Raw genomic sequence first — 16896 nt, 5'->3', positions numbered from 1 at the left:
TCCTTGCTCTGTTCCACGGATCACTTATTCTGGGGAAGTCATTGGCCATGTTGTGAGGACACTCACAAGGTCCAAGTGGTAAGGAACCGAGGCCTCCTTCCAACAACCAGCACTAATTTGCTAAATGAGTAAGTGATCCACCTTAGAAGTGGATCCTCCGGTGTCAGTCAACACGTCAGAGGACTGCAGTCCCAGGTAACATCTTGACCAAAATTTCTTTATAGACTGAGAACCACCCAGCCAAGCCGCTCCCAAATTCCTGACAGAAACTGTGAGATAATAAATGTTTGTTGTTTTAAATTACTATGCTTTGGGATAATTTGTTATATAGCACTAGATAACTAATAAAGCTGCTTTATATGCTTAAAAATTATTGAGGATCCCAAAGAGCTTTTGTTTATATGATATATACCTATTGATACTTACCGCTTTAGAAACTAAAACAGAAAAAATTTTAAAAAATTATTATTAATTTTAAACTAACAATAATGAGCCATAATATGTTAACATAAATAACATTTTTATGAAAAAAATAGACAAGTGGCTTTGTTTTTGCATTTTTGTAAAATATCTTTATTGCATGGCTTAATAGGAGGCAACTAAATTCTCCTATTGGCTTCTGTATTTAATATGTTGCAATATGCTGTTTTGGTTGAAGTATATGAACAAAACTCAGCTTCACACAGATATGTAGTTAGCAAAGGAGGATCTTACAGACCCCCTGAAAGGGTCTGTGGGACTCCCTGAGTCCTCAAATCACACTTTAAAACTGCTACTATAGGGAAATTAGAAATCCATTAGGTTGGAAATCCATTAGGTTGGAAGTCAACAAAAGAGAAGAAAATGGACTTCCTGAAATGCTGCTTTGGAGGCCTACCTCTCAAGTGGCCTTACTGCCTTCTTTCACTCTAACTTTATCATATATGACTAAGAATTACCACTTCAAAACCTTCTGTAGTAAATGGATATGAATGGAATAATTTAGCCCAAATGTGAGATGTTACTTATCTAATCTCTTATTTTTCCATCTATAGGCCAATCTCTTCCAATCCCCTCAAAGTCATCAGGAAGCAGAACCGATGTCTAGCTATTTTTGAGCCAGTAGCAGGGTTGGCTTACATACATGGTCCTTCTAGAGAAGGCAGTTCTCCTAGATTTGTGTTGGGCTTCCCATCTAATTTCTACCCCTTATTTGTAACCATGAAACTAGAATAGGGAAGGAGGGAATCTGGATGGGGGGAGAAGGGATGAAAAGAATAAGAAACCAGGGCCGGCTCCGTGGCTTGGCGGTTAAGTGCGCGCGCTCTGATGCTGGCGGCCTGGGTTCGGATCCCGGGCACGCCCCAAGGCACCAGTTCTCCGTCCAACCCGAGGCCGAGTCCCACGTACAGCAACTAGAAGGATGTGAACCTATGACATACAACTATCTACTGGGGCTTTGGGGGGAAAAAAATGAATAAATAAAATCTTTAAAAAAAAAAAAAAAAAAAAGAAACCAACTTTAATTTAGTCTCTTGACTGCTGTCTTAAGAAACAGGAACCGAATCCTTCATTTTATCATTTTAAAAAGAGTGTGTAGAGTGTACAGTGTGTGTGTATACACATGAGTGTGTCTTGCCAGTTTCTCTCTAGTGAACTCAACCCTGACTCACTGTTAATAAAGGGAAAAGTCACAAACCAATCCATGTAATTGTGAGACCAGATCATAAGCAGAAAGTGTTTTGTTTAATGAATAAAGATCTTGAATACAGAAGTCTATTCCACCCTGTGTTGCTGTACTAGATATTTACATATGGTAAATTTACATTTAAATATGGCTTTGATATAATATAATATCTCTTTTCTCTAACATTGACAGATGAAAGAATTTAATTAATCAAGCACTGTACTCATAATATATATATAGAATACATATATATATGTCAGAATATAACATGTATTTAAGAAGCTTGACTCCAATGTTTTTTTTTTTTTTTAAAGATTTTATTTATTTATTTTTTCCCCCCAAAGCCACAGTAGATAGTTGTATGTCATAGCTGCACATCCTTCTAGTTGCTGTATGTGGGACGCGGCCTCAGCATGGCCGGAGAAGCGGTGCGTCGGTGCGCGCCCGGGATCCGAACCCGGGCCGCCAGCAGCGGAGCGCGCACACTTAAACGCTAAGCCAAGGGGCCGGCCCTCCAATGTTTTTTGACATTAAAACACAATTGCTAATTGTATGCTGAAATGAGAAAAAAAAACCTCTCACCTTCTTCGGCTGGATAAGGTTTCTTCATGTTCTACATGAGCAACTTTTAATACTTTCTTGTCAATAAACAGATCTTCAGGATAATAAGCAGATCTATATTGGCGTTGCTGAGAATGGGCACATAACTTGCCAATCTGAAAAAAGAAATGCCATATAATTATATGATACTTTCACAGATATGAGAGTAGAAACACATTCTGAAACGCACTTCAATTTCTTCATCAATTTCTTTTTAAAGAGCAGAACGAAGCTATTACTGGAGTCAAAAAAGGTGATATGCTTTTAAGGCAAAAAACCATCTGTGCAAAGGAATACTGAAGACTGGGGGTTGGGTGGGACTCTGAGCGCAGCCTGTTCAGAGATTTCCTAAGATGAAAAATGCTTTTTTTCTATAGCAAAGTGCACATTTGAGAGGATCCTCTACCCAGGACTTACGCTATTGGTACGTTTCAAGGGCACTTGGTATTTATCCGTATGAGAAGTTCACAAATGGGAGTTGCAAAGTTTAGGAAGAACTGGTGCAGGAGATATGGGTGTGTATGAGAGATGTTAGAGTAGTCTGTTAATAGAAGAGCAGCCTCCCATGGACAGAGTGCTCCTGATTCTTATGAGCATTTTGTTATAAGACCCAAGCTAGGGTATTCTGAAAAATGTCAATGTAGTTGCTCATTTGACTTTCCTAAAAACACCCAAGGGAAGAAGGCAAGTTAACCAATCAATAGCCAGTGTCGTCAGCTGTGAATCACATATCACTGAATGAGCCCAAGACAGAGAGGATTCAAGAATACAGGTGCTCAAGAGAGTTTAGCTTCATCCTTCCCTCCCTTCTTTCCTCTATCCATTCATTCAAAAATATTTATTGGATGCCTCCCTCTAAAGATTAGCTCTTTTACACTCAAATAGGAATGATAAAAAATGGCATCAGCTTTCTTACCATTCTTACAATGCTAGATGATTATTTGGGTAAATTATTTGTAGATTTGCTATTTTTTTCACTTTCAGAGAAAAGCCTAAATGAACTTCCATATAAAGAAGTATGAATAGTAACATATTTCTATGTTTCCTTTGTGGCAGACACTTGGTTAATATTTTCACTCTCATTTTATAGGCGAGGAAATTGAGGCTCAGAGAGGTTAAGCAACTTGCCTCAAGCAAATAGGCAATGGATTCGCTTTCTGACTTTGAACCTATTTGTCTGACTTCAAAGCTTGTGCAGTATCGCCTCCTTAGAAGATGATGCTTGATTTCCACTTGCATACATTCTATGTTTTGAAAAAAAAAAAAAAGAATTCCTAGTCCTCAAAAAGATAGCCAACATGTTTAAGGTGAATATATAGATTGTACACTTTAGGAAAAATATTGGCAATAACTTGTGAGGACATGGGTTATATCTTTGTTACTCTGTACCTCCACAGAATTCAGACTGGATTTTGTACACTGGCACTCAGTAAAGGGGAATTGATTGAAGTGAATTGAAGGAATTGCCTAGTATCAGGTCTGGCTCGCCATTCTAATGATAGGCCACAGGCTCTGTGTGGTAATCCCAGCTTCTGGATTTCTTAAGATGGCCCCAATAACAGTTACTAAGTTATCTATCTCTTTATAAAGGCATAAATGACATTTAGTTTATATAGCTTTGGAAGGTTTTCCGTATTAATAAATTCTTGAATTAGAAGAAACCTAGATGCAGCAGTAGCATCACCTCCATTTGTGCAATACAGCACCTATAGTCTGAGATTCAAACTATCTCAATAGTTATCTTAATGGGAATGAAACAAAAGTTGCAGACACTTTAAAATATTTCGTTTGGCTTGGAAAGTATGGTACTGAATTTTTCAGATGTGTTTATGTAATGCTATTCGACTTGGGCTAATATTAACTTCAAATGAAGAATCTGCATTCTCTGAATGTGCCCTAATTGGTAGCAGTCTGGGAGGGTGCTTTAGGCTAGGGGCTGCCCGTCTGGACTGCAGAGTTAAGTTCCAGTCACTTCCAAAGTACACAGTGCAGATACAAATCACTGAGGGCAGACTGTGCATCATAAATTTATGTCCATAGGCATATCCATATTTACTTTGTTAAACTGCAGGTGAACGTTCATAGAATAAAACCTTGATTTTTGTTCCATAAATATCTATTTATTACTCTGTGAACATACATCAATGTGAGAGTCTATTTCACCAGGATCAAAGTATTCTTAGCACATTCAGGAGCACAGGACACATTCTCTTGACCGACACCTGTTCCAAATCCAGCACTGAAATCAAAATCTTTCACACATCTTTCACAGTAACTCGTCTACTTGCAACCCACAGCTGTGAAATCTCCCTCCCCATTGAAAGGCTGCTCTTTGTATCAGTGAATACTAATTGGGCCACAGCAAGACTTTAAAGTTTTTAACCCCTCCCAACCTACTGGAAAGGGGTGCAGCTGAGGCAAAAGTAGGAAGGTTAAGAACAAATGAGAATGTAGCCAGTCTGGAGTCTGACCTTTCTTCCCAAGCCACCCAATGTGGCATTATCAAGCAGACTTCCCAAGGCTCTGTGTGGGGTAAGGGGCAAACAATGGTGTCCTGCCAACACCCCCACTCCCCCATCTGAAATCTGCCACATCTTATCAGACAGGCTGTATTTTCTTCCACAAATCTACCATGAAGCAAATTCTTCTCATATACAAAGCATTTGTCAAATGTAGACCCCCCTTTGGGCCCTTCTCCCCACATCTTTCACCTCCACACTGTGTGAGCTGTAGGTGAATATTATGAGCTTATTTTGAGAAGTGGACACGAAAAGAAAACATAATTTACAAAGAGATGCAGTATTCACATGAAAGAGGTCCTTTCAGCTTCCCACTTGGGAAACACCCGGCTATGCTGGGAGACTTGAGTCTTATTCTACAGCTGCACTTGCTAAAGAAGCCAGCCTCCCAAGTGGCATTTTAGAAATCAGTATCCTGCCCAGGAGTTTAGGTTCTTAAACAAGAAGTGCAATCCAATTTCCTTTCACTGACTAATGTACCTAGTCAAGGATGCCTCTACCTTTAAATTTAGCTACTTGGAGTGAATTTATTGGATAGGTGAGTGTCTCTATTAATAGAGCTGGAATATAAAACCTTTTTGTTTTCCATGACCTGTCATTCCTAATGGCGCCTTTATTCATGTGCCAAAACCTGTGGCAGGGAAAGTAATAGTGCTCTGAAGTGTTATAAGACTTGAAACATAAGAAGCCAGGGCCTTGGACCATATCCGGGTCAGGAGGTCATTCTAGTAACCTTAGCACCATTCTTTTCTAACCAGGGTCCAGAGCACTGGCTTTGTACACACATAAGGAAAACACACTGCTAAGAACCAGCAAGATAGAGTGAAGAGCCCAATAGATTGGGCATTAGGAAACCAGGCCTACAACCCCACTTCTACCTCTCACCCACAACAGGACTTCATTTTTATCTGGTCCCACAGCTTTACTCCACCAGTAACTCTAGTCTCATACAAAAGAGGAAGATATGATATTTGAAGTTATGTTGCATGTTATATATATATGTTATCCTGGGCTCCTTTGAAAAAAAGGAGAAAATTACTTTGCAAGTAGAGTATGTTACCAAAGATTTTAAAACCACGCAAAACATTTGGCTTGATGCAATTCACACGTGCATCCCATAATTGACATGTCAAGAAATGCAGATATTCTATTGGTTAAAATCTAACTGTATTCATTCTGAGGCCCCCATTTGTTATTGGTTCGGGAGACTCTCAGGTGACAAAAAACTCAGACTTGCTTTTTCTCTCCAAATGGCTGAGCAGAGAAAGAGAGCCTATATTGTAAGCTTCTCAACAATACCAATACCTCACGTTTGTAACATAACACCTTACTCCAGCCTAGTGCTTCACAAATAACTTTTACATCCACTCTCCATTCTCTCCAGTGAGTCCTACAATAACCCTCTGAGGCATACACAGCAGGTTATTGAACCCATTTTGGAGATAATGAAACTGAGGCTCACAAAGGTTAAGAAACTTAAGCAAAGTCACAATGGTAGTAAATGGCAGAGCTGGGACTTGAACCCAGAACTGTCTGACTCCAAAACCTATGTTTTTGTTTTTGATTTTCCCCTATGCCCTGGATTTCTGTCAAGAGGATAGACTCTGGGGCTTCCCAGTATTGGGTGTGGCCCAGCTCTGTAGTCCTGTGGACATCCCATCCATAATTGGAGAACATTCATGAATACGAAGAATCCAAAAACATACTTCAAAGAAGGGCTAGTTATTAAAGATAAACAGAAAACTCACATCCAATTTTAACCTGAGTTTCAGGCAGTATTTCTTGCGGAATGATTTAAACTTTTTGGCCTGCCAGGTAAGATTCCATAGTAACCATACTAAAACACTGGATGTCAAATTTTGTGCGGGAGGTGGCCACCAAGTAGGTCCAGTCTGCTGCTTGCTGCCTGTAGGATGTCCCTGGAGCCCGGCTCCTGAAGTCAGATTCTTGGATCAGCTACAAAATCTTCTGTAATTCCTACAGTTTAACCCAGGTCTAGTCTGATGTCTGGTCCAAGTATATTCTTTACAGTTTCCCCCTAAATGGAGATTCCAGATTGATCCTATGGCTACAAAAATGCAACAGGTTTAAGCCTTTACCTGTTATAGCCTAAAAGATTTGAAAATGGGGGGAGGGTGCTACTACATTAAAGCGTATCTCTGACCCTCTCCCACTCTTAACTAGCCCTAACAGATCTATTTTGCTCTTGATTTCAAAATTAGATAAAGGAAAGGCTTTGCATTTTCTTTCTCGAGAAATATATAAAAGGGGTGTGTGTGTGTGTATGTTATGTGTTATGTGTGAAGCTGTGCGTTTTAACTTGTATGGCCCATAATAGAAGAAGGAGGGGGGAAGGAAAGGGAGAAGCAGAAGCAGAAAGGGAAAAGTTCATATTAGTGAGTCTGCGGCACAAGAGCCACAGACACAACATACTGCACTCGGAAATCGGACAGCTTTTGAGCTGGAAGATGCCTGTCCCACTGAACTGTACTCAGCGATCAGCACAACTCCTTCCCTCTCAAGAACTGCACCTGAGGCCGCCAAGATTGAGGACCTCTAGAGGGTCTTTTCAGTTTTATTTAATTATAGAATAACTTTTCCTCTAGAATCCGGCTGATTACTGTGGTCCTAAGACGTGCTTTTCTGAGAATTGTGGCTAAATAGTTGGTATAAATTTAGTCTTTGGTTGTCGATGGATTCATCAGAACCCTGATGGCTATGCAATTTAAATATCAATTCTAATCCCGTGGTCCACTCTGGAGAATATTACCTGTGGCATTTGTTTTAGGCTACCTTGCGGCTGGGGATAGGGTGGGGTGGGAATTCCATAGGTTTCCAGTTAAAATCCATAATGAACTTCAGTTCATTCTGTTGTATTGTCTATTATATTGTTGTTCAATTTCATTTAATTAAATCTTAAAAGTTTCAAAATAAAATATACATTGAAATTATGTGATATATAACATAAACTTTTTAATAGTAGTAACCATGCTCATTTAACAATTCTACAGGTATAATAAAAATGCTAATATATGTTAATGTTTAGTCTGTGGTTAATGTTTTGTCTTATTAATTTCCCCAGGGCTTTTATTACTGATTTCAATCTGCCACACTACTCAACTGATTGCACTGCTTCCACAAACTGCATGGAAGTAGCTCAAATGAATACTGATGAACAGAAATGAACAAACATTTGGCTGGGCAAACCATTCTTATTATATGCTTGTAATCATTACATACATTTTCTTACAATGAGATGGGCATGGCAGGCATTTTCCACTCATTTTTCCTACAGAAAATATGCATATGAGCATTAAATTAATTTATAACCCTGTACTTCAGGAAGCACATCATTATTAAATAACTATTGATTTATCTGGATATAGAGCACAGAGGATAATGAACAGACCTGGTGACAATGTAAGCATTTTTCCCCCCACAGACGTTTTGCTGTGACATTATTAATCGCTTGACCATTAAAATAAAAGATCACTAATAATCTGTAATGTATTATGAATCAAGCTATTTTAAGAAATCAAGTGCCCTTGTTTGAACATTCCATTCAAGTCAGCTCTTTAAATAAATTGGAATCCAAAAAAAAGGAACTAATGTCCTACAGATCAGTCTGCTAAGTTGAACTGCACTATATTATAGTGAAAACAGCACACAATTTGGAGTCAGGTGACCTGGGTTCCAGTCCCAGCTCATTGTCTTATCATTTCAATAACTCCAGATAAGTCATTTAATTTCCTTCAAACTCAGCTTCCTCACTGGCAAAACCTAGATAATAACAATGCCTGCCGTGCCTGGCAGTAGTGTGAGGGTCAAATAAAATAATGGATGAAAGTGTAATGTCTCCCACATCCAGAGAGAAATCTGACTCATTCATTCTGTAAGTCGGAACTGCTTACCTTCTGCAGCCCGCTTTGTGTGTTAGAATCCTGGCTCAGCCGGTCAGGTACATAGCTAGCTATAAGTAATATCTGGAGGAGTTCTTTAACTGGGGACCTTTGGAAGACAGCAAAAGGGTTTGATGAGTTTGGGTCCCCACTCTGAAAGGGAACCATATTGAGTTTGCCCGCATTGTTTGTGCATCACAGAGTCTGATCTGCTTTGCTCTGGGATACCCAGAATATCCTCTTCTGTTCTTCAGAGCCCCAGTTATTGATGGGTAGTACACGATCTTTGCTGGTTACCCTGTGTCTCTAACTTACATGCTTGTGTCTGTAGGGATGAATGGTGTGGGGATGGGAGATAGGTTTTAAATATCCTTTTGTGGAAGAGACTTGCATTTTACTAATTTATGTCTGCCACAAATGGATTCTGAGCTGAAAATAGAACTCTGCATGTGTGCCTAACATGTTTTATGCAATACCAATCCCTTCCCAGCACCAGGAGTCCAGGGCGTTATTGCTTAATCACATATGACCAATATTGTAGAAGTTAAAAGAGAACTTCACGTAGTCAATAAACTCAGTACTGAATTCAAATACCACTCCTCCAAATGTACTCATTTGCTTACGTCCCCTGCCCTAGTGAAAAGGAATCACCACCTACTCAATTGCTCAATCCAGAAGAAACCAAAGCATTTCTGGTGATTTCTCCCTCTTCCTCACTTCCGTATGTCCAGCCACTGAGTCTTGGTTTTTTTCTCTTATAAATAACTTTTAAACTTGTGTGCTTCTCTCCAACCTCAGGTCTACGATACCATTAACTGTTTCTTAGAGCAGTACTTCTTAAACTTTAATGTGTATACAAATCACCTGGGAATCTTCTTCACGTGGATTCTTAAACAGTAGGTCTGGGGTGAGGTCTGAGATGAGTAGCAAGGCCCTAGTGCAGTGGTTCTCAAAGTGCGGCCCCCAAACAAGCAGCATTAGTATTACCTGGGAACTTGTTACAAATGCAAATTTTAAGGCCCAGCCTTAGACCTAATGAATCAGAAACTCTGGGAGTGGGATCTGGCCACCTGCTTTAATAAGCCCTCTAGGGGATTCTGCTGCACACTCAAGTTGGAGAACCACTGCTACATAAACCATTCTAACATCCCCTTAATTGGTCTCCCAAGCTTCAGTTTTGACCTGCTCTGATTCATTCCCTGTAACAGGAGTTCTCTGAGACCCTCTGAGGAGGTCCTAGAGGTCAAACCTATTTTCATAAAAATACTAAGACTTTAGTTGCCCTTTCCACTCTTATTCCCTCACAAATATATAGAGAAATTTTCCAAAGGCTACATGATGTCTAATGACATCATTGCTCTCGAATATGCATTTGTGTGTTCTAGAATTTTCTAAGATAGCAGGTTTAGGGTACAAATATATGCATTTTTCAGAGGTTAACTTAATTTATTCTCAGTACTTAGTGCTCTGACTGGCTACTTGTTTTATGCCTACTATAATCTTTGTAACCTCATTATCATTTAATAAATTGTTATTTTGAAATCTAGAAGTTTTATATCTATGTGAAAACATAAGAAGTAAATACACTTTGCAGTCTTATTTGCAATAATATTTAAAGATTTTTTTAAATCTTCTGTTTTAAAAATAACTACAACTGTTATTATTGTAGATTTTATATTTTCTCATACAATACAATAAAATTTATTTACAACATATTTTTCTGATATTTAAGGATGGATGACTGACTTCCAAAGGGAGATTAGAAGACTCACCTGCTCAACCCACAGCTGCAATGTCTAGGTCTAAAGATGCTAAAAAGGTATGAAACTGATTTATCAGAGTTCTCTGACTCATAGAAAGGAGGGACCTACATAGTAGATTACGACTATAATTAAGAAACAAAAATATGACAAAAGCTATCATTCCTTTGGCCTTATAGACGCTAACAATTTATTTTACTGTGTCTGATGCAACAGAACATCTTAGAATAGTATTATAGTGTGAGCTAAGTTGTGGAATCATCTTGAAATCAATCATTCAGAGTTTAAAGAAAAAGGAATGAAATATTTAAAAGTAGATGTTATGAGCTCTTTAAAAGTCAAAATTGATTGTTACAGTTTTTCAGAATAGAAATGGAAAAGCCACCGAAACATTGTATAGGGTAAGCTATTGTATTATAGCAGCTGGAGGAGTACACACAGTAGTGGAGAAACCAATAAACACTGTAGAGTTGACATTGCTGAATGCCGAGTGAATGAAGAGTCTGTAGAGGAAATCACACTACCTTCCAATGAAAGAAACTAACTCATCAAATTAAAGATTTAGCTGCAAACATAAAGATGGAGTTAATATCTCCTCAGCAGAATTGTGTTTTTGCCTTTCAAATAAACACATTTACAGACAGGAGCTGGACTTGCCGTTTTGTTTGTATTCATCTAGCATCAGCACCAACTAATCATCAAAGAAGATCTATAATATGACAGCTTGGGGCAAAAAACATGAGTAGTGCTGAAATATTCAAAATGTTGAATAACGTCGAAATTTACGTTTTATCTTCAAACAAATGTGAGGACATTTAACCTGATGGGGCAAAAGCTATGGCAGGTAAAACTGCTGGCACCTTAACATGAGTCAGGATAGTAGCACCAAAATGTAATAGTAGACATGGTATTTTTTCACTGCTAAGCACTCCTAGTTTAAAAAAAAATCCAGTTTCACTTAAGAATGTACTTGAAGAAGCAGTAAAAAATTAATTTTAGTGAATCTTGACTCTTGACTACATCTTTTTTAATATTATGTGTGATGAAATGGAAAGTATGCATAAAGTACTTCTACACTCTGAAGCATGATGGTCATTTAGAGGAAAAGCCCATGTGTGATTGAGATATGAGATGAAATGGACACTTTTTTCATGAAACATTATTTTTACTTTAAATAAAGACTGACAAACTAATGTTATGCAAACTTTAGTATTTGGCAGGCATTTTCTTGGAAAGGAGTAAAGTGAGCTTGTTACTTCAAGGAAAACAACAGTGCTTGTAGCCAATGATAAAATTTGCACTATCAGGATTTCCCATTCCACATGTAAGGAACTTGGAAGTTGCCACTCTATCCTAACAACAAGTAAGAAGGTAAACAGACTGAAAGCTCAACTCTTCTTGGATCCATAAGAGAAGGGAGGGCAGAGGATAAACCACTGTCACCAAGATTGGAAAGACAGACAGACAAATACAGGGAGTCACAGCTTACCAGAAGAGAGACTCAGGAGCAGAAACTGCCTTGGGACTCACCACCGAGGTAGGAAAACCTGAGCTGTAATTGACGAATTGCTGACTCAGCACAGACAACTCTGAGAGTTAAAATATCCCCTGGGGACCCAGTCATAAGGGGACCTCCACAATATTGTGAAATTTACCTTCAGGAGCTTGACCAGATTCCCAAAGTAAACATCAGAGAAAAATTCCCTCAGGCTTCCAGCATGGGGAGGGGCAAAGGAACCATTGTGAAACACACCAGAGCACTCTGTTCTTCTCAATGGGACTGTCCTCAGGGGAAACTAGTTAACCAGAGCCTAATCTGCTGGGGTATTATCAGAGCCTAACTCACCTCAGGAAGGGAAATACTCAAATTCAGCCCACTCTAGCCATCCTGTCCCCACCTAAGGGAGGATTAAAAAAACTGAGGAACACTTATGAAGTTCACAGTCCAGAGGCATAGGATCATTAAAAGAATGAGACCTAATCACAGGACTATAGCATGCCTCCCCTCCCCCAACACCTTACCACCACATTACTAAGGGCCTATTTACAGAAGTTCCTTTGAAACAATACATCATGTCCAGCTATCAAGAAAAAATTACAAGGCATACCAAAAGGCAAAAAACACAATTTGAAGAGACAGAGCAAGCACCAAAACCGGACATGGCAGGGATGTTGGAATTAGACTGGGAATTTAAAACAACTATGATTTATTAATAATGAATAAAGTAGACAGAATGCAAGAACAGATTGGCAATGTAAGTGGAGAGATGGAGAGCCTAAGAAAGAACAAAAAGAAATGCTAGAGAGAAAAAAACATTAACATAAATGAAGAATGCCTTGATGGGCTTATTAGTAGACTGGACACAGCTGAGGAAAGAATCTCTAAGCTAGAGGATATATCAATAGAATCCTCAAAAACCAAAAAGAAAAGAGAACAAAGACTGAAAAAAACAGAATAGAATATTGAAGGACTGTGGGACAACTATAAAAGGTGTAACATATGTGTAATGGGAATACCAGAAGGGGAAGAAAGAGAGAAAAAAAGAGAAGAAATATTTGAAATGATATCAGACACCAAAACACAGATCCAAGAAGCTTAGAGAACACCAAGCAGGATAAATGTCAAAAAAACTCCTACATCTAGGCATATCATCTTCAAATTATAGAAAATCAAAGATAAAAGAAGCCAGAGGAAAAAAAAACCTTACTCACAGAGGAACAAAGATTAACAATTACATCTGGCTTCTCTTTGGAAACCACGCAAGCAAGAAGAGAGTGGAGAGAAATATTTAAAGTGTTGAGAGAAAAATATCACCAACCTAAAATTCTGTACTCTGAAAAATTATCCTTCAAAAGTGAAGGAGAAATAAAGACTCTCAAACAAACAAAAATTAAGGGAATTTGTTGCCAGTAGACCTGCCTTGCAAGAAATGTTAAAAGAAGTTCTTTAGAGAGATGGAAATAACATAGGTCAGGAACTCAGAGCTACATAGAGAAAGGAAGAGCATCAGAGAAGGAATAAGTGAAGGTAATATAAAAATAAAAACTTTTTTCTTATTCTTAATTGATCTAACAGATAACAGTTTGTTCAAAATAATAATAGCAACAATATGTTTGATTATGTATGCTTATGTGTATATTTTATGTATATATCATATACATGCTCATATATAAGTGAAATGAATGACAGCAATGATACAAAGGATGGGAAGAAGGAAATGAGATTATTTTGTTATTATAAGGTACTCCCACCACCTGTGAAGTGGTATAATGTTATTTGAAAGTGGACTTGGATTAGTTGTAAATATATATTGCCAATTCTAGGGCAACCACTAAAAAAATTTTAAAAAGAACTACAACTGATATGCTAAGAAAAGAGAGAAAATGGAATCACATAAAAAGCTCAACTAAAACCACAAAAGACACAAAAAGAGCAGAAGACAAAAACAGGAACAAAGAACAAGGGCAACAAATAAAAAACACAGTAACTAATATGGTAGATATTAATCCAACTATATAAATAATCACTTTGAATGTCAAGGTCTAAATGCATCAATCAAAAGACAGAGATTGTTAGAGTGGATCAAAAAACATGTCCCAACTATATATTGTCTACAAGAAACCCACTTTAAATATAAAGACACATAGGGATTAAAAGTAAATGGATAGAGAAAAATATACCATGCTAACACTAATCAAAACATAGCAGGAGTAGCTATATTAATTTCCAACAGAGCAGATTTCAAAGTAAGGAAAGTTATCAGGGATAAAGAAGGACCTTACATAATGATAAAGGGGTCAATTCTCCAAGAAGACATAACAATTCTTAATGTGTATGTGCCTAACAGAGCATCAAACTACATGAGGCAAAAACTGATAGAATTGCAAGGAGAAATGGATGAATCCACTATCATAGTTGGAGACTTTGACACCCCTCTCTCAGAAATGGACATATCTAGCAGGCAGAAAATCAGTAAGGACATAGTGGAACTTAACAACACCATCAATCAACTGGATATAATTGACATCTATAGACTACTTCATTCAACAAGAGCAGACAACACATTCTTCTCAAGCTCCCATGGAATATTCACCAGATAGACCACATTCTGGGCCATAAACACAGCTTAACAAATTTAAAAGAAAAGAAATCATACAATGCCCAGTCTCAGACCACAATGGAATGAAACTAAAAATCAATAACAGAAAGATAACTGGAAAATCCCAAAATACTTGGAGATTAGACAACACACTTTTAAATAACACATGGGACAAAGAAGACTAAATGAAAATGAAAATACGACAAAATCCTTTACAAAACTTGTGGGATGCCGTGAAAGCAGTGCTTAGAGGGAAATTTATAGCATTAAATGTATTAGAAAAGAAGAAAGTTCTAAAATCACCTTAGGAAACTAGAAAAAAGAGAGCAAATTAAATCCCAAGGAAGCAGAAGGAAAGAAACAATACAAACTAGAGCAGAAATGAATGAAATTGAAAACAGGAAATCAATAGAGAAAATCAATGAAACCAAAAGCTGGCTCTTTGAAAAGATCAATAAAGCTGATAAGCCTCTAGCCAGACTGAAAAAACAAGAGAGAGGAGACACAAATTACTAACATCAGAAATGAAAGGGAAGATCACTACAGATTCCATGGAAATTAAAAAGATACTAAAGAAATACTATGAACAACTCTATGCCCACAAATTTGATAACCTAAATGAAATGGACCAATTACTTGAAAGACACAATTAGCTAAAACTCATACAAGAAGAAATAGACTATCTGAATAGGCCTATATCTATTAAAGAAATTGAATCAATAATTAACATCCTTCCAAAACAGAAAGCACCAGGCCCAGACGGGGTCATTGGTGAATTCTATCAAACATTTAAGGAAGAAATTTTGCCAATTCTCTACAATATCTTTCAAAGGATAGAAGGAGAGAGAATACTTCCTAACTCATTCTGTGAAGCCAGCATTACCCTAATACCAAAACCAAAGACATTATAAGAAAACTACAGACCAATATCTTTCATGAACATAGATGCAAAAATCCTCAACAAAATGTTAGCCACTGGGATTTATTGAACCATGAGAGGCTGGTTCAATATTCAAAAATAAATTAATGTAATCCATCACATCAACAGACCAAAAAAAGAAAAATTACATGATCATATCAATAGATAAAGAAAAAGCATTTGACAAAATCCAACACCCATTCATGATAAAAACTCCCAGTAAACTGGGAATAGAGGGGGATTTTCTGAACTTGATAAAGACTATCTGCAAATAACCTACAGCTAACATCATACTTAACGGTAAGAAACTCAAAGCTTTCCCACTAAGATCAGGTACATAGCAAGGATGTTCCCTCTCACTATTTCTTTTTACCATCATACTAGAAGTCTTTGCTAATGCAATAAGGCAAGAAAAAGAAATAAAATGTGTACAGATTGGGAAGGAAGACATAAAACTATCTTTGTTTGCAGATGATCTGATTGTCTACATGTAAAACATCCAAAAGAATCAACAAAACGACTTCTGGAACTAATAAGCAATTATAGCAAGGTTGCAGGGGACAAGGGTAATATGTAAAAGTCAATTGCTTTCCTATATACCAACAATGAACAAGTGGAATTTAAAATTAAAAACATGATACCATTTATATTAGCACCCCTGAAATGAAATACTTACGTATAAATCTACCAAAATATGTACAAGGTCTATATGAAAAAAACTATAAAACTCTGATGAACAAAATCAAAGAACTAAATAAATGGAGAGATATTTCATGTTCGCGGATAGGAAGATGCAATATCGTCAAAATGTCTGTTTTCCCAACTTCCTATAGAGCCAATGCAACCCCAGTAAAAATCCCAGCAAATTATTTTATGGATATTGACAAACTGATTCTAAAGTTTATATAGAGAGGCAAAAGACCCATAATAGCCAACATAATATTGAAGAAGAAGACCAAAGTTGGAGGACTGACACTACCTGACTTCAAGACTCACATAAAGCTACAATATTCAAGACAATGTAGTATTGGTGAAAGAATAGACAAATAGATCAGTGGAACAAAATAGAGGACCCAGCAATAGATCCACATGAATATAGTCAACTGATCTTTGACAAAGAAACAAAGGCAATACAATGGAGCAAAGATAATCTTTTCAATATATGGTGCTGGAACAACTGGACATCCACATGCAAAAAAAACGAATCTAGATACAGACCTTATACCCTTTACAAAAATTGACTCAAAATGGATCACAGATCTAAACATAAAACACAAAACTATAACACTCCTAGAAGATAAAATAGGGAAAAACCTAGATGACCTTGGATATGGTGATGCTTTTTGAGATACACCACCAAAGACACATCCAGGAAAGAAATAATTGATAAGCTGGACTTCATTAAAATTAAAATGTTTTGCTCTATATAAGAC

General features: G+C 37.4%; 1 protein-coding gene across 2 annotated transcripts in view; it reads right to left on the bottom strand.

Moving 5' to 3' along the window:
- The window catches only part of GPC3 (glypican 3), a 413786-nt gene that overhangs the window by 135689 nt on the left and 261201 nt on the right, over positions 1–16896 (bottom strand). For both annotated transcript variants that reach the window (XM_087427499.1, XM_004437263.2), the window contains one exon: positions 2249–2382. In XM_087427499.1, the coding sequence (XP_087283625.1) occupies positions 2249–2382 (134 nt within the window). The remainder of the gene's footprint in view (positions 1–2248; positions 2383–16896) is intronic.

Source organism: Ceratotherium simum, chromosome X (assembly GCF_057802395.1).
Source record: "Ceratotherium simum simum isolate JZ-2026a chromosome X, ASM5780239v1, whole genome shotgun sequence".
In the NCBI taxonomy this organism is placed as follows: Eukaryota; Metazoa; Chordata; class Mammalia; order Perissodactyla; family Rhinocerotidae; genus Ceratotherium; species Ceratotherium simum.
The sequence above is the reverse complement of the archived record's forward strand: the minus strand, read 5'-3'. Positions and strand labels throughout refer to the sequence as shown.